The sequence below is a fragment of the Nuphar pumila genome, chromosome 3 (genome assembly GCF_984573655.1).
Source record: "Nuphar pumila chromosome 3, dmNupPumi1.hap1.1, whole genome shotgun sequence".
NCBI lineage: Eukaryota > Viridiplantae > Streptophyta > Magnoliopsida > Nymphaeales > Nymphaeaceae > Nuphar > Nuphar pumila.
Genome location: NC_143251.1, coordinates 79,970,881 through 79,992,763, shown reverse-complemented (window position 1 = coordinate 79,992,763; position 21,883 = coordinate 79,970,881). Strand labels below are relative to the sequence as shown.

Sequence of the window (21,883 nt, the reverse complement as noted above, 5' to 3'; positions counted from 1 at the left end):
CGACTCATGATTTAGAGTTAGCGGTGGTAGTCTTCGCATTGAAGATATGACAATACTACTTATACAGAGAGCAGTTCGAGGTTTTTAAAGATCATAAAAGCCTCAAGTACTTATTCTCACATAAAGAGCTGAATATGAGGCAACGACGTTGGTTAGAATTTTTTAAGGATTACGACTTCACCCTTTCCTATCACCCAGGAAAGGCGAACATTGTGGCCGATGCCCTCAGTCGCAAGATTTCTAGCATTTTGATTAACCTGTTATATGTTGGATGGAAGCTGATTGAAGATCTAGTTCCATGGGAACCATTTGCAATCACGCAAGGTTTGATCTGTCTATCCAACCTGGTAGCTCAACCCGAGCTTCTGGCTAGGATCGCCGTTGGACAAAAGACGAATGCACGTTACAATAAGCTGAAGGCTCAAGCGTTGCTGGCCGATACCCCCTTCCATTTGAGAAGGTAGTGTATGGCTTAAGGATCCCCTTTGGGTTCCAAACGATCCAGTTTTGAGAGAGGAAATACTCGCAGAGGCTCACAAGTCAAGATACACGATTCACCCAAGATGCACAAAGATGTTCAAGGATTTGCAACGAAAATACTGGTGGAGCGGAATGAAGCGAGACGTATCCGAGTACATTTCAAAGTGTTTGACCTGCCAGCAGATCAAGATCGAATACCAAAGGCCGGGCAGAGTAATACAACAGATGGAAATCCCACAATGGAAGTGAGAGGACATCACTATGGACTTCATAATTGGTTTGCCAAGGACGCGAAGGAAACACGATGTGATTTGGGTGATCATCGATAGACTCACCAAGTCGGTTCATTTCCTTCCCATTCACCTCAGTCAGTCACTAGACAGTTTGACAGACCTTTATATCAAGAAAATCGTGAGACTACATGGTGTTCCAGTCTCGATTATTTTCGATCATGACTTGAGATTCACTTCGAGATTTTGGGGACAACTTCAATTGGCTTTAGGCACGAAGTTGAAGTTCAACACTATCTTTCACCTTCAGACTGATGGGCAGTTTGAACGCACCATTCAGGCCCTGGAGGACATATTGCAGGCTTGCATGATGGACTGAAAGGGAGAATGAGATTCTCATACCAGTCTTGTAGAATTCACGTATAATAACAATTATCATGCTAGTATTGGGATGACCCCTTACGAGGCCTTGTACGGGAGACCTTGCCGATCACCAGTCTATTGGGATGAGGTTGGTGAGTGAAAGCTAGATTCGCCAATAGTGCTCTAGCATTATACTCAACAAGTACAGATGATTAGGGAGCGTCTCCGTTCTGCCTAGAGTCAGTAGAAGTGTTATGCTGATGGGCGTCATCGAGAACTCACTTTCTCGACTAGAGATATGGTTTTTGTAAAAGTATCTTCGACGAAAAGCGTTTTTCGGTTCGGAAAAAAGGGAAAGTTGAGTCCCCGATTTGTCAGACATTTCGAGATCTTGGATCCTATTGGTGAGACAACTTATCGTGTAGCGCTACCTCCTCAGTATGCTCAGATCCACAACATCTTTCACATATCTATGCTGAGAAAATATATGCACGACCCGTCACACATCATCAACTACGATGATGTGGACATTCAAAGAGATTTGACATTCGAAGAGAGACCGGTGGAAATTGTTGATCGACGAGACCAAGTGCTTAGGTCGAAGACGATATCTCTTGTCAAGGTACGCTGGCACCATCATGGAATCGAGGAATGTACTTGGGAGCCTGAGGCTAATATCTAGGAGAAATACCTAACTTTTACTTTGAACGATGAATTCAATGAAATTTTGCTGACAAATTTTTTTTAAGGAGGCTAGGATGTAAAATCCATTGGGAAAAAAAAAAAAAAAAAAAAAATTATTTGGGTCAGACCCGGGTCAGGTCCGGACCCGACTCAAATCCGAACCGGGTACATGCCTCCCCCCATGCTTATTTAAAGCACGAAGAGGGAAGGGGTTTTAATTCAAAAACCCTTCTCTCTCTCTCCCGCAACTCCCTCACTCTCTCGTTATTTCTCTCTCAATCCCCCACCTCTTCTCTCTCCCCGTGCTCTCACCCTCTTTTCGGCTGGCAGACCTCCGACGAGCTCTTGTTCAACGAACCCCTCTCACCTTCGCCCGACTCTCTCTCTCGTTCGCCTGACGACGCCAATGCCGGTGACCACCAGATATGCCCCTAACCCCCTCTTCTTCTTATGTCTTCTTCTTCCTCCCCCTTTTTCTCTTCTTCGACAGGACGACAGGGGTGACGCCCCTTGCCATCTGCTTTGGGTCGATCGGCAGGGGCAAAGCCCCTGCATCGATCCTTTCTCCTTTAGCAGTGGAGGGGTCGAGCCCTCTCCCTGCCTTTTCAAAATACGAGGGAGGGGCTCGGCCCACTCCCTGTTTCCTTTTTCGCCAAGGAGGGGTCGAGCCCCCTCCCTGTCTCCCTGTTTAACGACAATGCAAGGGAGGGGCTCAACCCCCCCTCCCTTTTTCCTTTTTTCGCCAGGGAGGGGTCGAGCCCCCTCCCTGTTTTACGGGATGCGAGGGAGGGGCTCAACACCCCTCCATATTCCCTATTTTGCAAGGAAGGGGTCGAGCCCCTCCCTATCTCCTTGTTTTATGAGATACAGGGAAGGGGCGCGACCCCCTCCCTGTTTCCCTCTTTCGCCAAGGAGAGGTCGAGCCCCTCCCTGTCTCCTTGTATGCGTTACAGAGAAGGGGCTTGGCTCCCTCCCTGTTTCTCCTTTTTCACAAGGGAAGGGCTGAGCCCTCTCCCTGTCTCCCTGCTTCCCTTTTTACGCAAAGGGAGAGGCTGATCCCCTCCCTCCTCTTGTTTGGGCCTGGGGTCGGGTTTGGCTAATCAGTCGAGCCCACCTTTCACCTTTGGCCGCCGCAGGCAGGGCTGGGCCCGGTTCGACTGCCGAGCCCACCTGCCTCTCCTGTTTTACCTTTCAAGCTCGTTAACATACTCATGCTTTGCTATTTTGCAACTTGCACGATGGATCTCGCTCGCACAACGCGACCCAAGCCCTTCGATACTTACACAGCAAGCACGTGCAACCCTGAGACTCCTCAAGGTAGGAAAAAGTTGCGCAATGGACTTTGGACGAACTGAACTAAGTTAAAACACTAAAAATGCAAATTAAAGGATTAAATATATATATTTATAATAGTATGCTTTTAAACTCAAGGACACAGTTTTGCGATCCTTGTCTTAATTACTTTCTGTCTTTTACTTTCGTCGCCATGCTTTAGTGCCCATGTTTTTTTTTATGCATTTATTTGACTTGATACACGGTTTCACGTATCAAGCATCACTTTCTGTCATTTACTTTCGTCGCCATGCTTTAGTGCCCAGGCTAATTTCCTTTATGCATTTATTTGGCTTGATACGTGGTTTCGCGTATCAAGCATAATTTTCTGTCATTTACTTTCACCGTCGTGCTTTAGTGCCCAGGCTGATTTCCTTTACGCATTTATTTGGCTTGATAAGCAGTTTCGCGTATCAAGCATCGCTTTCTGTCATTTACTTTCGTCGTCGCGCTTTAGTGCACATGCTATTTGCTTTTCTACATTTACCTGCTTAAACATTTATTTAGTCAAAGTACGGTTTCGTACCTCGTGCATTGCTTTGTGCATTTACTTGCTTACGCCTCTATTGCTGACACGTTTATGTGGTTGAGGTACGATTTCATACCTCGTGCACCACTTATGCATTCTTGCGCCCAATGTGCGTCTTCGCACTTTAGGGATTGTTGCCACCTTGTTGTCGCACTATCTTGTGCACGAGCTCGCATTTCCATGCTAACTTACACATGCGTAAGTTTAAGACGAGCGGAATCTATTTCACTTGTTTTATTTCAAAATGACACAAGCTGCCACCTGTGTATTCCGGTTTTTAAAAAAGGGGCTTCCTAATAGCGAATCCGTGTTGCTAAATGTGTAGCCATGATGAGTTGGATTTTGCAAGTCTTTGCCGTTGCGAGTTTGCAACCCAGTCTCCCGAATCGACGTATTTAGGAAAGTTTTTTACTACCTCCGTTTGCGTATCCAATATGACTTAGATAACCCCCGGTTCATTGATACGAACATGTGTTTGTGTGGGATTCTTTTAAAGAAACCCATGTCTCGTTTATCAAACTAGTATCGAGTTATGCGCTGCATATATATACTATGATAAACAGACAAGAGATCAGTGACAATCTCATAGCGTGCAAATAGCACAAGTGTTGTACATCAGTTTCGAAAGATAAAACTTGTCAAATGAGTTTCTGCATTAGATTGCGTCTTTGCGAAACTTTGTCTTGGGGTTTCCTTTTTGTGAAACTTATACCCCTTTCATTGTAGCGTACTCGTAGACATGTGGGCCATGTCAGTACCATGATGATTGGATGAGACAGTCATGTGACCTCGAATCGTGCTAATGGCACAATGCTGTAATTACATAAATAATGATAACTCGCTTTCACCGACAAGATGCTCGAGTTGGGTCGAACAGACCAGAGCATGCAGAATGAGTCGCCAGTTAAATAAAACCTGAAACACTCATTCGACCTGTTTCCTGTCAAGAGAGAGGATGAGAGGATACAAAAACTTCGATGGACAGTTTGTTAACAACCACCTCTCGGGCAATGACTCGGTATCCCAAGTCATCGGAGTTAGGGGATGAGACTACCAGAGATTATCCTAGGTGGTAGATCCCACAGACTTCTGCAGAAGTAGGATGCATCCGTTGTCTATGTATGCCTTTGGGGAATCCTCTTTCGGTCACCGATCGTCCCTTAGGAATGGACTCAACTAGCTATTCGTCGTATTTGAAAATACATGGCACAATAGACCCCCAAACCAGTTTCAGTTGTTTCTACGATTCATGCCTTGTGCGTACCCGCATGCCCGCTAAGTATCAAAATGATGTTCACCTCTTTTTTGCTTTGTATTATTTGTTAATTGCTGCTTTGCTGCTTATGCTAATTGTAGCATTTACTTGTGCTCATGAACTGCTTATGCTAATTGTAGCATTTACTTATGCTGATGAAGTGCTTATGCTAATGAACTGCTTATACTAATTGTAGCATTTACCTGTGTTGATATAACTGCTTATAGAGTTTCTCACTTGTATAAACTGTTGAACTTGATAGAATTAAATGCATACACTTAATTCTATTCTCTACTGTCTTATTTGTGCACCTACCAGTTTTTCGTGAGACTGACCCATTTCATGAGCATAGGTGTCGAATAGGTTGCGGGACAAGCAATGGCGTGATTGCGAGATGGTTTGAAATCCCATTGTTTTGCTATCAGCTCGCATCCTGTACTTTTGGGTTTTTAGTAAGGGTTTTCCTCAGGAAAACCAAAATTTGTACAATCAGATCTTATTTTGAATGCAATGGCTTATTAAAATGTTTGCAAGTTACTTCTATGTGAAAATATGGATTTTTACGCTAACGCGCCCAAGGTTGTCAACTTGCGTTTCATCTTTCTTATTCAAAGAAAATAATTTCCGTTGATATGTTAAACAAAACTCTTTCAAAAACTCTGATAAGAAAAGAATTTTTTAGCCTTTTGAACTTTTAAGAAAGGTTTATAAGTTTGAAATTTTGGGGCATTACACTGCTTCTTCCTCTCTCTATTTCTAGCAAGAGGGAGACACTCTCCTACTCTCTCTCTCTCTCTCTCGCTTGGCCACCGACCTCCCCTTTCCCCCATGCACTATCTGCTGGCCGCGGCGGCCACTGCCTTGGTCACAAGCCTCCCCTTCCCCTCCCCCCCCCCCCTACGTTGTGTTGCCTCTGGCAGTGTCTGTGTCGCCGACCTCCCCTTTTTCCCTACTCTTTTACAAGGCAGTGGCCTAGTCGTCGGCCCTCTCACACTTTTTCCCCCCTGTTGGAGGACCGAGCCAAGCTCGATCCTATCCTTATTTGGGATCAGGTGCGGCTCAACCTGACTGCCAAGTCCTCACCCCCCCCCCCCCCCCCCCGACCTCTTGTACCTGAGCAACAACTATTGTTGTTGCTGTCTCGAGTCAGGCCGAACCAAACTGAGCCCCAGCTAAAGCTGAGCTCAACCTATTGGGTCTAGCATCCCCGAGCCAGCTCGAGTGCGCTGAGTTTGACTCGATTTCACCAAGCCAGCTAGATCGAATCCTGTCCCGCTCCCTCAGTTCTCCTTGGCCCAGCTTGGCTAGCCGTCGAGATCGTCTCGACTTCTACCAAGCCCTTCTTGGTCTGATCGGCTCGAACTGGGTTCAGGTTTGACCACTGCGACACGATCATCGCCACTTTCACTAAATTTAAAAACTTAACCTCATTCCTTACACATTATGACAAAACTCATTTGCAGCGCACTATATCGGCGCAATGGATGAAACTTACCGAGGCACGAACATTATAATAAGCTACCGTCAAAATCATTAGAGATTCAAACCATCTTCGAGGTAGGGAACAATTGCACTCAATGTCAACAAAGAAACAATTTTAATATATATATATGTATGTATATATATATATATATATATATATATATATATATATATATATATATATATATATATATATATATATATATATATATATATATATATATATATATATGCTTTTAACTCAAAGATGCAGTTTTGTATATTCTTGTCTCATTTTAATTACGTCATTTACTTTGTCGTCACATTGTAATGTGCACAGGCTCCGGCTTTATGCAATTTACTTATGCCCTGCTTTATTCTATTTACCTTGTCATCACGCTGCAATGTCAACATACTCCTGTTTTACGCAATTTATTTAGCCCAATATACAATTTTGTACATCAGGCCTCACTTATACAATTTATTCAGCCCGATGTACGGTTTGTGCATCGAGCCTTATGTAATTTATTTTGCCCGATGCGTGGTTTCACATATTGGGCCGTACTTTACACTATTTACTTTGTTGTCGCCTTGTAATATGCACAAGCTTCTGCTTTAATATATATGTATCATATATAATATGTAATTATATAAGATATATAGTTTTGCATATTCCTGCTTACTTCAAATTACGCCAGTATGTATTTAAAGATAATGATTTGCGCATCCTTGGTGTAATTGGATTTCAAAAGAATCTACATGCGAGGTTTCAAGTTTGCATTCCCTGATGTCTCGAAAAGCAAAACAAGTATTTTGCGTTCGTATATTCGAATGTCCAACAATTAGATACTAACTTATCCTAAGTATAAAGCAAGACTCACATGCATGCTTGTATCAATGTTGTCGCGTCCGTGCTTACCAAACAAACTCTCTAGCGTTGGAGGGTTCTTCTAAACACCTTTTCCACTTGATTCAAACTTTAAAATAAGTTGAGATTGGCATGACTCAGGAATTCGCAACTGAGTTTTCTTTTCAAACCAACATAACAAAAAGGCTTTGATTACGTAGCCTTCGGTGGTACATACGTCAGGTTCTTTTCTATATCCGAAATGACTTGGATATTCCCCAGCCTAAGGCATGGGATATCATGATTTTCAATGGTGTTTTTTTTTGAGAAACTAATATCATTTTCATCGTAGTAGTACTATCAGACATGCACGACATGTTACTATGACGATGAATAGACTGGAGGTTTATAGTAACCTCGTAGTTCGATAATGTACTATGTTAAAGAAAATCACATAAACAAAGATGATCACCTTCAATCATCAGAGTTAGGAAACTAGGCTACTAAATATTATCCTAGTTAGTAAATCTCATTGACTTCTGCAGAAGTTTGGATGTATGCTTTGGTTACAAGTTGCCTTTGAAAAAATTTCTCTCAATTATTAGATTGTCTCCTTTAGAACAAATTTAGCTAGTCATCCGGGGTATCAAAATACATGAAATAATAAACCCCGTCTCAATTGTTTCTACGTATTGTCTTATGCGTAACTGCAGGTCATAATTATCGGGACAAGATTATCATGTTCACTTTACTTCTTTTGAAATTGAATGCTATGAAATATATTAATGCATATGTTAATCTTGTTCTAAGGGCTGATATTGATGCATTTACCAAGCTTTCATGAGTCCAACCCATTTTATAAGATACATGTGATGATTAGGTTGATGTTGTAAGCAATGACACGATGATATCAAGAATTCACTCTAATGTTTACTCCTAAGCACATTTTGTAATTTTGTATAAGAGTTTCTTTGTAACGACTCTTTCTATATAAAATCTTGTTTTTGAATCTACGTGATTTTGAATGAATGAATGAAAATACGAACCTAAAGTATTGAAAAAGAAATTTGCATGTAATGCGCCTAAAGATCCATCGACTTGTTCTTTTCGCTGAACTATCATTGTTAACTCTAAAAAAGAATTGATTGTAAAGTTTCATTTTTTTTCTAAAATTTTAGGAGTTTGGAATTTTGGGGCGTTACATGAACGGCAAAGATTAATCCACATTCTCACGTGTTCATACATGGCGCTAAATGACTAAATGGGTTCAGTCCAATAACAAGGATCAAAGCCATAGGATACGATCCTTTCTCCAATTCCTTGATGCCTCAAAACAAAATTCTTTAAAAACATAAACTTTATTCTTAACTATTACCATAATGCCTCGATTGCAGCTTACAAGGACAAGAATGCCAAAGCTGAAATCGAGGCATACATAATATAAACTGTCAACAATTAACCCCTTTCTAATATCATCAGAAATTAAAAAAATTATTTTATATATTTTCAAGTATATGTTTTTTCTGATTCTTGTTTATTTTATTTTTAAAAACTTTTCATAGTGTTTCTTTACTGCTCATTGTTATTTTTTATTTTTATTTTTCTTTACGATTTTGAATGTTTTAAAAAATCTAACATTCTTACTGAGATTCTTCCAAGAAAAATCGCTTTTTGAAAAAAATTCTAAAGATTTTTTTTTTTGCCAAGACATTGCCAAGAACGACATTTATTGCTATAGTCCAAAGAGACATAAATGAGCATATTGAACAAGGAAGACTGCTCTCATCAAACAAGGCAAACAATGAAAATAAACCAACCAACACATGAACCCAAAGAACGTTACGAAAATCTGAAAAAAAAATTAGGTGACGAAGGGACAGCAAAGGTTTAAACACAAAAAAACATGTACAGAGGAAATAATCTGCCTGTGACTAAGAAAATTTAAGATATAAACAGATTTTGTAGAGATCAACATGTTTGTTAGAACATGACGTATCATGGATCTCACAACTATGCTTATGAATTTCAAGCATCCTACATCTTGTTCCAGCTTGCAAAAAGATAGCAGTCATCTGCCCTAGCTGTACAGCTCGGAAACCATTTGAATAGAATGTTGTTGCTACTCCTTCTGAATTGACAAAGAACATAGATTTGCAAATTTAATAGAATCACAGAATATCTTGTGACAAAGAACATAGATTTATCTTGTTGCAGACCAAACCTGAAACTTCCACACCTCTCATCAGTAGCAAAAAGCACCAGCCCTTCTAATAAAGCTTAATTCTGGTTTCGATTGTTGTTCGGCAAATTGGGCAAGTTTGAAGGTCCTGACCACATTCATAGCATGTCTGAGAGAAGAAGTACTGTCATCAATTCACTCACTCAACAAAAAGGGTAAACTTTGAGGACTTGAGATTCACCTGATGTCCACAACCAAAAGCACAATCTTTTGGATTTGTAAGGCAAATGGGGCAAATCTGTAACATACATGATATTTTACATTAACTTGGTGAAACTTCCAAGAGTTTAATTGGATTGATTCATAGAAAATAGTCAATAAGCAGCAGGGCATACAGTAGAAGAAAAGGTAAATCAAATGTTCGCCAATTCAGAATCTCTATGTTGAGACACCAGATGATTTTTGCAAGATTTAGATTAAATCAATAAGCAGCACTGCATGAATCAAAAGTTTGTCATCGATAATGCATATTTCAATTCTCAATCTGGATTTATTGCGTAATGTATAGCAAGCATAATGCTTTGGAGCAGTGTTGTTAAAAATGCGCCTCAAGGCGCAAAAAGCATGCCTCGACTTTAGGCAAGGCCATTTGTGCCTTGAGGCGCATGTCTGAGGCGTAAATGACCTGAGACGTATGCCTCATATTCTATGAAACGTATGCCTATGAGGGGTATGCCTCGGGGCGAAGCACGCCTCATGCCTCATATATATGGGGGCCCCATTTGACCCAAATTTGGGGATAAATAGAGGGAGGCCCCAATTAGGGTCGGGTCTCCCTCTCTTTCTCCCCTAATCTCTCTCGTCTCTCGCTCTCCCTACTCTCTTGTATCTCGCTCTCCCAACTCTCTCGTCTCTCTCTCTTTCCTTGCTTTGTCGCTCTCCCCCTCTCTCTCTCTCTCTGCCGAAAGGAAGAAGAACCTGTTGCCTCAGTGCGTCTCCCTCTGTCTCGCTCTCCCTGTTGCTCTCTCTCTCTCGTCGACAAGTACTCTCTCTCTCGTCTCTCTCTCTTTGTCTGTGTCTCTCTCTCTGCATGTTCTTTTTTATAGTCTCTCTGCACATCCTTTTTTATCTTCTTGCTGATTGGTTTTTCAGACCAACAATAGGTGTCGAATTTTTATATTTTCGTGGTTAAAAGTTGTCTAATTCAAAATGATTCAAGCCTGAGTCAGAATTGCTGGAGTCCCTGAATCGATTTGAAAATCAATTCAGGGTCTAAGACGATATTGAACCTGCCTGAATCCAATTGTATATAGAACCTGCCTGAATTTGTATATAGAACCGGCCTGAATCCAATTTTGTTGCATTTGATCCAACGATTTAAGCATGAATAGGAATTCAATCTATATGTGATATTACTAGATATGCTGATCTGGTAAAAAAAATCAAAATGTGCTCTTACATCTAAACAGAAATTCAATCTGATCAGATTTGATCTGAATTAGTTCTGACCTAAAATACTGGTCTGAATCCAAACATGAACCAACTAAGTGAATCGGAGTCCAATCTGAATGCATGTTTGGATCTTGAATGATTCAAATATGAGAATAATATGCCAGACTTGGATTGGATATTGCATTAATGTTACTTTTACATGTTAATCTCATATTTTTCGGTATTTATTTGAGATTTTCTACTTGTTATTGGTTGTTGCTTCATCAATACAACATTTCTTTTATTTATTTGTATTTTAAGATATTTTTTAAAGTATTTTTTAAGTTTTCAAAAAAAAATAAATTTGAGGCTTACGCTTTACGCCTCGCCTCAATTTTTGGTGGAGCGCTTCGCTGCGCCTCAACGCTTTTCGCAACATTGCTTTGGAGTTTGGACCCTTGGTGTTATTCAAGAATTTGAATCTCAAGATTCATGCATTATGGCTTTAGATTGCGAGACATTATGTGTGCATGTGCACCTATGTGTGTACCGTGTCCTAGTGTCATGTCCCATACCTATGACTGTATCTCTGTAACGTTGCTGTACACTTTTGAAATTGTGTGAATGTTAAGATATATGTAACATTTCTCTATGTTGTATTTGTCTTGTATATACCAAAAGTACATTTAAGTGTACTTTAGGTAATTTTTTATTTCTTTTGATGTGTATTCTTGTACATTTAATTTGAGTTGTATTCATAGTATACGTTAGGTGTATCTTTTATGTATTTTAGGATAGGTATAATCTAGGTATACCTATTAAATAGTAAGCATACTTATGGTATAATTTAGGTTAGATTAGGTTTTTTTATCATTATTAAAATGACTAAATATTTTATTTTTTGTTTTTCTTTTTTTTTTGGTTATTTTTTGAATAACCAACTAGTGGTTGGGGTTTGTAACGGCTAGTTTGACTAGTCAAACAAACCATTATGTCTTCCTCTATATCTATGTCACACGGACTCGGCTAGGGAGGCGCCGCACCCGAGTCGACACGCCCCGACACGGGTGCGGCTTCGGACTCGGCCCAGACTCGGTCAACGCTGAGTCGGACTCGGTCAAAGAGTCGAGGCCGAGTCCGTCCACATTTTGGACTCGGTCAACTTTGACCGAGTCCAAAAATGTCCATTTTTAAGATGAAAAACAAAAAAAAATCATTTTTTATAACTTTTTTTAAAAAAATATATATATAACCAGACTGCAATGCAGTTGCACAGTCACAGACTGTGCAACTACAACTGCACAGTCTGTGACTGTGCACAGTCACAGACTGCATTGCACAGTCTATGCAACTGCAGTCCATTTGATTGGGGATGTGTGATCTTTAAGGGGAAGCGTGATTCCTCCAACGAAGGGTGAGCTGCCTACTAAAAAGTTGCTTCTCAGTGTTCAGGACCAATACTTTGAAATATCTTTCAATTTATCAATTTAAAGGAATATAAATACAATACAACCAGGATTTAGCCAGAGCAAAAGGTAACTGAAACATAAATGTGCCCTCTTCCTGTAAGATGTATATTTTCATATGCAAGTCATATTTTCTCTACTGAAAAACTTGATATTTTTATATATTCATGTACTGATAAATGACAATGAAATTGCTAATAAATTTTTTCTGTTGCTATGTTATTGCTTCTATATATATATATATATAGCCGAGTTCCCGTGTCCAAAATTTTTGAAATTGCGCCGCACCCGTGTCGCACCCGCACCCACACCCATGTGACATAGCTCTATATATTGTTCATCCCTTTGTTGTATACGTGAGAGAAGATGAATGTGTGTGTGCGTGCGTGCGTCCGTGTGCATGACTGTTGTAGTGAGGTTGAATTGTATATTTGTTTGAATATTTCTCATTAATAAAATATTTAATTTTTATGTCGTGTTTTCCTTATGGCTATGTATGGTTTATTGTATCTAGCCAAATACATTATGAGAGTGCATTTGGATTTCATTTATGTTTGATAAAATTGTTGCTATTCTTTTGTATTTCTTATGTCTCAGATTATGTGCCATTTTGTGACAGCATCAGAGCCAAGAAGATTTTTTGTTTCTTTGGTTCAAGTTCGTGCTTCGTGAAGAAGTCGTGATTGATGTATGGCTTGGATTCAAGGAAGATCTTGACCAGGTATGTATCTTAAATCTTTATATAAGGTTATTTTGCTTTAGTTGTTTATCCCATGCATTATGCATGTGAAAGCACTTATTTATCCTATCTTTGAAAAAAAAATAAAAATGGTATGTTATTTTAAGACTTTTTTGAACTTGTTTTATGATTGTTAATTAGCAATTGATTGAGCTCTTTGAACTCTTTTTGGTATGTCTTCTTGGGTGTTATTTAAAAAAAAAACTAATGTTTTTTTAAACTTATTTAAGTATGTTCCTTTTCTTGGATTTAATTGCATTCATATTTGTGATGATTTAAAATTTTATTAAATAGTTTGATATGATTTATGATATTTAGTTGATTTTGTGAAATGATATTTATACATGCATGTGCTTATTCTTGAGCATATGTTTCTTATTGCTTTTGTGACACTTAGATGCTTTATCTGAGTAACCTCGTAGTTATGTGTCAAAGCATGTTTTATTTGTGTATGACTTCAAATTCATGGATTTTTTTGTTTTGAGGGATGTGATCTTTTGTTGAGGAGCTTGAGCTAACTCTTTGTGAACATGAGTTAGAAACTTGTGAAATTTGTATGTATGCATACTCTTAAATTATCTTTTTGTGTGAGGACTTTAGTAGCCTTATTTGATAATATATTATGTTATGATATTTTTGTATATGCAAGAGGATATTTTCATGTGGGCAATTTATAATACTTAGTGATATCATGAGATTTTGATATGTTTTTTTCATGCATGACATTTTTTTTTGTGAAAAATCATACTCTTTCCGCAGTTAGATTTGCAACACATGCTCTTGTATGAGTATTAGGCACATTTGCTTGTATCTTAACATGCATTAGATCCATAGGATCATATTGTGATGCATGTGTTCTTTAGATATTATGTATTTCTTCATACATAGTTTGTGTATTTGTGAGAATTAATAAAATTAATATTTTAAGTATGTGATCTCTTGTTCTTAGTGTCTTGTTGGCTTTTGCCTTAGTGGCCTTGTGACTTTTCCCCTTTCTCCTTTTAATTATCTTTCATTAACTTTCTTGCAAGGTTTTATGCCTTTTTTAATTTTGTTACATATTTATGAGAACTATGCATGTTTTATATGTGACCCCTCATGAGGATTTGAGTGATACACTTGTATCTAGTCTTGTTGTGCATATGATTGCACCTTAATTCATTTTGAGGTTTAAAACTCTCCTTGTTGGATTTGTTTTGAATTTTTTATTTTCAAATAGACTCTTGTTTATAACCACTTTTTGGAAAGTAATTTCCAAGGTTTTCTTGTTGCCTTTTGTTGGTTTTGGTTTAGTCTATCAATGTATTTTCTTTTATGCATCATTTCTTTCTTCTGGCCTTTTTGAGGTGTGTTGTCTACACCTCGATGTTATGGAGCAAGAGATGTGTGTTTGTTGGGGGTGAGTTGTATACACCTCATTGTTTTGTTAGTTTAGATTGTCGAGTTATGAGTGTAGTGTTGGCACTTGGTTTGGCTCTAAGTGATGGTTGTTTGATCTCTGCTTCAATGAGTGTGTTGTATCACTCATTTGCTTAGTTGACCCTTGTTATTATGATGAATGCTTGTATTGATCTTTATCTGTGATGGCTAAACTATTATTTGTGTGTCACCATGTTGGTCCTAATGGATTAAATATCATAATATTGCGGAATTTATTTCTCTTGCCATGATTTTAATATTGTTCTCAAATCTTCTTGCTTATTTTTTTTGACATTAGTTTGTTTTCATTACAGTATTTTTACCTCATGTTTTTCCACTCTTCCCTCTTATTTGAGTGATTTTTCTTTCGACAAGCGATCTTGTTTGTCAATTTTACAAGCATGTGTGGGGTGAGTTGTGCACCTGTTGTAAATGATTGTGTTATTTACAGTTTTATAACTATTTGTGAGGTGAGGTGTGTATACCTCTTGTGGTTGTAGCTGGTGATTATTGTCAATTTAGATAGCCGGTATTGATGGTGCATGGTCACTGATATGATTATTATTGACACTAGTTGTTTATCTCTTTCCCTATGTGTTGATACACTGGGATTTTGAGGTTGTAGAGTTGGAGGTCAATGAGGTGATTGCTTGTGGTAATCAAACTATTGTTGGGATTTACAAAAATCTTGTCTCTTCTTATGATGTTAAAAATTGTTGTATGTGGGATTTCTAAAATATCTTCATGTATTTTCTAATCTTTTTTGCTGCCCTTTTACCCTCTTATGGGAAGTAGTTATTTTTTGAAGATTTCATTAGCATGCATTATGCATTGTAATATGCTTTGTTTGCATAGATTAATATATATTGAATATTTTATATTGATATTTTATTGTTATTGAAATTTATATTATTGTGATCTTTTGAGCTTTTGCATTTCTTTGAGATATTGTAGTCTTAAACTTATATGATTGTTACTTATTGACAATTTGATTTAATTGTTTAGAATTATTGATGATTTATATTTTCGTATGATGTCTACCTAAGCTATTGAAATATTGTTTGAGCATGATTGCCTCTTGATAGTCTATATTGATATCTGATTATTTTGGTCTCTAGGAATTTGATATTTTGTTACTATCATCTTTGGGGATACATTGATTTTGTGAATATGGATATTTGACTTATTGTTTTTTTGTGAAATGGTTTCAAAGTTATGTTAATATTTCATGGTTCTCGTTTGATAGATTATTGCATCTTTTAATTATTTTTGAAATATTTTGGATTAAGTTTTTTAGTGTCTTTTTCTTTGATATTCATGATTTAATTTATTGCTATCAATTCTTGTTTCAATGATTATTGTAAATGTTTTTGAAATATCGCTAAATAGTTTCTTTTTTCTCGTGAATTGTTTAAATTATTGTGTTTTAAAATGATTGTTGTATTTTCTTTGTCCTGCATTTTTGTGTGCTTTTGGTATGGTATACTTGACCATCCTCTCTCTATATATGTATATATATCTGATATTATAACTATTTATTTTATTTTTTTAATAATATATATTTGGTATAATCCCTTTGTTGTAGTTGTTTCCCTTTTAATGCAGGAACTCGAAGAAGTCGTGGATTGAGTTAAAGCTATGGGGATATTTGAAGATTAAAGTGCTTGAAACTCTAATGATGATTAAAGTTTTTTTCTTTAAAGATGTCTTAAAGCTTAAAGTTTTAGTCTTGGAGATCATTTATAGAAACAATTGAAGACCCATTTTAATCTTGTTTAGACAAAACTTCGGTGATCCATAGCAAGTTTGAGGAGGGTGTCAAGATATATGTAACATTTCCCTATGTTGTTGTATTTGTTTTGTATATACCAAAAGTACACTGGTATTTGCTTTCTTTCTTTTGATGTTGTTTTCAAGGTATAATTTAAGTATGCCTTTTATGTATTTTAGGATAGATATACCTATTATATAAGTATACTTATGGTATACTTATGTTAGATTAGGTTTTTTGGTCATTATTAAAATAACTAAATATTTGTTTTTTTTTTGTTTTTTTTTTTGAATGACCAACTAGCCGTTGGGGTTTGCAACGACTCTTCCTCTATATATTGCTCATAATTTTGTTGTATAAGTGAGAGAGGATGGATGTATATATATAGTGTGTATGTGTGTTGTAGTGAGGTTGAATTGTATATTTGTGTGAATATTTTTTATTAATAAAATATTTAATTTTTAAGTCTTATTTTTCCTCAAAGCTATGTATGGTTTATTGTATCTAGCCAAATGTATTCCGAGAGTACATTTGGATTGCATTTATGTTTGATAAAATTGTTGCTATTCTTTTGTATTTTTTTGTGTCTTAGATTCCGTGTCATTTCGTGACAGTGAACACATTGATTAACTAACATTTTTACATTAACATGATGTTTTTCAGCTTTATTCCACTCAGCATTTTTGCATTAAGACCTATATTTTGAAGAATCAGCACATGAAACAAATGAATGAATAAAAAACCAATATTCTTCCTTCTACAGTACCCTAAGTTTGGCATCCTATTGCCTCCGATTTCAGATCCAAGCATCTGGTCTGGCATGAGGCCCAAGCCAGATCCTTGGTTTTAAATAGAGGATCTCAGACCTACGATTCTAAGATCCTCAAGATCTCCCTAAGTTGGGTGCACTTCTATGTTTCGGATTAGTTTTAAGCTAGATCATTTCCATGTAAACCCTTGTACGACAAAACTGGATTGTCTTCACTGTCCTAAACTCACCTTTATTGTATGCAGCATCTAGAACCAATGATTTTCTCAATACTACAGTTGCATCAGTGTCACAAATGGTTTTGCAGATTGCTAAGTAGCTGATGAAGTGTATCTCCAAAGGTTCTAAATCTGGTGCACAGTGCTAGGAAACAGTTCATCTCCCTTTCATGTGTCTGAAGCTTAATGTACTAGTGATTGATTTCATTTTTGGGAGTAACAGTTGACCTTATTGCACCAAAGATCAAGATTACCTGCACAGCACCTAACCGTGCTGCTGATATCATGGGATTCAAAGATTTAGCTGTACTTCAATGTGTAGGTTTATGCTCATCATGACAATATCTGTGTTTAGTGGGTTCAAACTGGTGTTATATTCAAACTATTGGTTCAGGTTTATACTGGAGTCTATGGGGTTCTCCAATGCGGAGGGCAGTGGTGCTTGGTCTCTCTATGGGTCTCAGACTTTCGTGCACAAGATTCTGATTTTAATTAGTTTCCTGCCCAGAAAACTGGCCTCCTCTATAAGAATTGATGGTGAAATTGGTTTCTTGATGTGGATATCATTCGCTGGAGTCCGACTCAGTTGACAAGGTTTAGCTCCTTCTTAGGCACTTCTGCAACTGCTAAAAGTACATTGCCAAGTGAACCTAGGGATTACTTCACATGACTGCCATCTCCAAAATTGAGTACATATCGTACGAATGACAAACCCAACCTAACAAGAGATAACGCTGGCATCTGGTGGCAGTTTTATTAACAAGACTTTGTCAAGTTATGTGAAACAAGTTTTTGAACTGACCGTGACTATTATCTAATCAATCATAGTCATTCCTCTTCATAATAACACACCTGAGAATAATACATTAGTACCTGTGGATGTTATGATTTCTTCACTCATTAACATTGCCTTCATGTCTTGCATTTTAATGAATAATGACTAGAAGCAGCACTACGGGCATTCATTTTTCATCCCTTCCTCTTTAATGGTTTAAACCAATGTTGTATCGAACGATATGGTACGATACACACTCGTATCGTGATACAAGTATGTATTGTATGCATCGTATGATACAACCCCATATCATGCTGATACACACCTTCGGTATACTTTAAAAAGGGTTGAAACTTGTTTTAAATTTTTTTTGTTTTAAAGACCTCTTGAGGGCCATGTGTAGAGGCCATTAAAAGGGTATCCACTAACGGTGTCAATGGGCCGGGTTTGGTTCGGACCAGGTGAAACCAGACTTGGACCAAATTTTCAAGTATGGTATCGGGTCTGGAGCCGGGTCTAATCGGGACAACTATAAGAAAAACCATACCCAAACCCGATAAGAACTACATGAACCAAACCGGGACCATACTCCGTAAAACCATATTTTTTTATCGTTTTTACATTAAAAATTTGTGGGTCTTAATCGAAACTCGAGTCAGGTCCAAGTCTGATATAACATTTCACAAACTATACTCGGGCCATGTATTAATCGAACCTTTGGGTCCGGACCCGGGTCTTAATCAGGTCTTCTTATTTATCACCATACCTGAACCATATAAGGTTTGGTTTAGGTCGGGTCCAGGTAAACCAAGCCTGTTGACAACCCATAGTATCCACGCACCCTAAGAGTTGTGAGTGTGATTTGGAAGACGATCCGTGCACAAGAGAGAGGACTTTTGTGGTTTGCTTAAGAGTGCATATTTGTCATTTTTCTACTCAAAGAAGTGGGTTAAGATAAAAAATCTCTATTATGAGTAAAATTACAAAATTACCCTAAAAAAATCTGCAAAAATTAAAAAGTTATATTAAAGTAGAAATCAGGCTCCACACTCCTCTATCAAAGATGACATCATATGATTCGGCATGGCAATGGGGCACTCGAGTAATGAATGAAAACCGATTGAAAATCGAATGCAACTATTGTCATAATATTTTTGTTTATGGTAACATGAAAGTAAGAGTCTTGTGGCATGTTCTTACTTGCAAGATATTTAATATTTTGCATTATTCTTTTGAGATAGTTGATGTTTGATGATGTCTTATGCAGCTCATAGAGACATAAATGCTTCATATGTGATTTTATGATTGTATTTTGTGCATTCATCATTGTTTCATGTTTTATAATTATTTTTTATTTTTTGCTAATTTTTTATTTTTCATGATTTTTTTTATAATTTTTGAAAAGATTTATTAAAAAATTATGAATTTTTACGATACGGGTAGCGATACGGTACTTACAACCTTGGTTTAAACTTTAACCCACTCAAGAAATCAAACATCAAGCAACTCCCCTATAAAGTATTGTGAGTGTACGTACAATTCCTGTGCACTACATTTTTCATCTAGTTTCTCTCTCTCTCTCTCTCTCTCTCTCTCTCTATATATATATATATATATATATATATATATATATATATATATATATATATAGTGTAACGCCCCAAAATCCCAGACTTGTAACTTTTTAATTTTTTTTTTAAAACCTTATAATCATTCCTTTATCAGAGCTTTAAATAGTAATTCAGCGAAAAATGACATTTTTGAAATAACAAGTCAACGGACCTTGGGCGCATTACTTACAAAACCTTTACTATACACAACAGATTTGAAACTCCGTACATTCAAAACCAAATATATTAAAAAGAAATGCAGCCTTAATAATTTAGAGTTAATATAAAAAGAAGAATTTTCCAAAAAACCCTTATAAAATTTTTTATAAATGTCCTCAGGAGCGAAACGTCATAGAAAGAGTCATCTTGATACCATCACGTCATCGTGTCATTGTTTGCCGTACCGACCTAATCATCACCTGTACTCGTAAAATGAGTCAGTTTTATAAAAAACTGGCAGGTGCACAAGACAATAAAGAACAAATCTAGCAAAAACATTTAATTCATCGATGATACGCAATTCAGCAAGTATTGTGAACAAAATTAACATATGCATCAGATTCATGTATGATACACAATTCAACAACGTGAGCAAATCTAACATATGCATCAAATTCATACATGATACACAATTCAACAAACAATACGACAAATCTAGCATAAGCAGTTAATTAATACATAATGCATAATTCAACAAGTAATGTGAACAGAGTAACTTTTGTTTCAATATTAGCTGGTCTGCGGGTACACACATGTATGAAACGTAGAAACAACTGAAACTAATCTGAGGGTTTATTATGCTATGTATTTTTTATACCCCGGGTGGCTAGTTGAGTTCACTTCTAAAAGGACGACCAGTGACCGAGAGAGAATTCCCCAAAGGTATACGTAGCAAGAGATGCATCCAACTTCTGCTGAAGTCTATGAGATCTACCACCTATGATAATTTTCGATAGTCCTGTCCCCTAACTCCGATGACTGGGGACACCGAGTCATTTGCCCGAGGGGTGGTTGTTAACAACTTGTCCATCAAAATTTTTGTACCATAACAAGAAATGATTGACATGTAATATTTGTTTTGGCCAATTCAAGAACAATTCAGTTATCGGTATCTGTCAATTCACCTGAATCGTTGGCCAAACGATACAAGGCTGATAGCGATACCGATAACATTGGGTGGAGGTGGAGTTCAACATATGCAAGTAGTCGGTGGTGGCCACAGGAGAGAATGTAGAGGTGGCTCAATCCCACCTGACCGATTACTATTGGCAGGCCAACAGGGCCATTAGCAAGGTGAGAACTCAATCCCACCTGACCAAGCACTGTTGGCAGGCCAGTAGGGCCATTAGAAAGGTGGGAACTCAATCCCACCTGACCGATTAGCTTTTGGCAGGCCAGCAGGGCCATTAGCAAGGTGGGAACGAGCTTCCCAAAAAGCCAGCCTGGGGTCAGCATGAATGAAGGGGACGACACATCGGCAAGTCTGATAGAAAACCCATGCTGACCCCTTTTCACCGAGGACCCAATAGAGAGAGTGAGAGAGCGTGAGAGAGAGAGGAGAGAGAAGAAATAGAGAGAGAGAAGAAGAAGTGAGCGTACCTGAACAGATTCATCGTCGGAAGTAGGTGGAGGTCGCTGGAACTCGCCGAAAACTCGAGAGAGAGAGAGAGAGAGAGAGAGAGAGAGAGAGAGAGAGAGAGAGAGAGAGAGAGAGAGAGAGAGAGTCAAATGCGTGAAAAAACAAAACCCTAAGCCCCTTTCAGTTTTGTTTTTTATGGGTTTTATAAAATATCGATTTTACCCTTATTTAAAGGGCATATTCACGTGTTGATTTTTAAAGCACACGTGTTAAAAATAAAATTTTTAAGGGAAAATTAGTCATAAGCTTGAAACGCGTCCCCTTTTAAAGGGGTATGCGTCCCCCTTTAAAGGGAAACATGCTTCCCCACGCATTTCGGAAGCGTCGCGTTTTGCACTTCCGAAGCGCGTCTCGGGGAAGCGTGCTTCCCCTATCCCATAGGCGTTTCCGGTAACTCTGGTTTGACTTGACGTGCTCTGGTCTTTCAAACCAACTCGAGCATCTTGCCTATGAAGGCGAAACACCACTATGTAAATGATTTTCACAATGTACCATTCGCATACTTCGAGGTTACACGAACCTCTCATCCAATCATCGTAGTACTAACATGTCGTGCATGTCTAAAAGACAACTATGATGAGAGAGGTATTGGTTTCTCAAAAGAAACCCCAACTCATTGTTTCGTAAAAGAAATGATGCAACAAATATTTAGTTTGACATTATCTAGTCTTTTTAAAACACTTGTA

The 21,883-nt window shown here is 37.8% G+C and overlaps 2 protein-coding genes across 9 annotated transcripts in view; one reads left to right on the top strand and one right to left on the bottom strand.

Moving 5' to 3' along the window:
* Window positions 1–17,722, top strand: part of LOC149843077 (translocon-associated protein subunit alpha-like) — a 74,384-nt gene extending 56,662 nt beyond the window's left edge. The window contains exon 5 of the transcript XR_016430840.1: window positions 12,877–17,722. The gene's annotated coding sequence lies outside the window, so the exon portion shown is untranslated. The remainder of the gene's footprint in view (window positions 1–12,876) is intronic.
* LOC149843076 (E3 ubiquitin-protein ligase RGLG2-like) overlaps window positions 1–21,883 on the bottom strand; it is a 163,913-nt gene that overhangs the window by 107,831 nt on the left and 34,199 nt on the right. For 3 of the 8 annotated variants that reach the window (XM_089999577.1, XM_089999579.1, XM_089999578.1), the window contains exons 11-12: window positions 9,602–9,658; window positions 9,328–9,529 (exon numbers count right to left, since the gene is read on the bottom strand). In XM_089999577.1, coding sequence (XP_089855703.1) covers window positions 9,449–9,529; window positions 9,602–9,658 — 138 coding nt within the window. In that variant the 3' untranslated portion in view covers window positions 9,328–9,448. The other 5 variants (XM_089999582.1, XM_089999581.1, XM_089999580.1 and 2 more) reach the window with 4 other exon arrangements.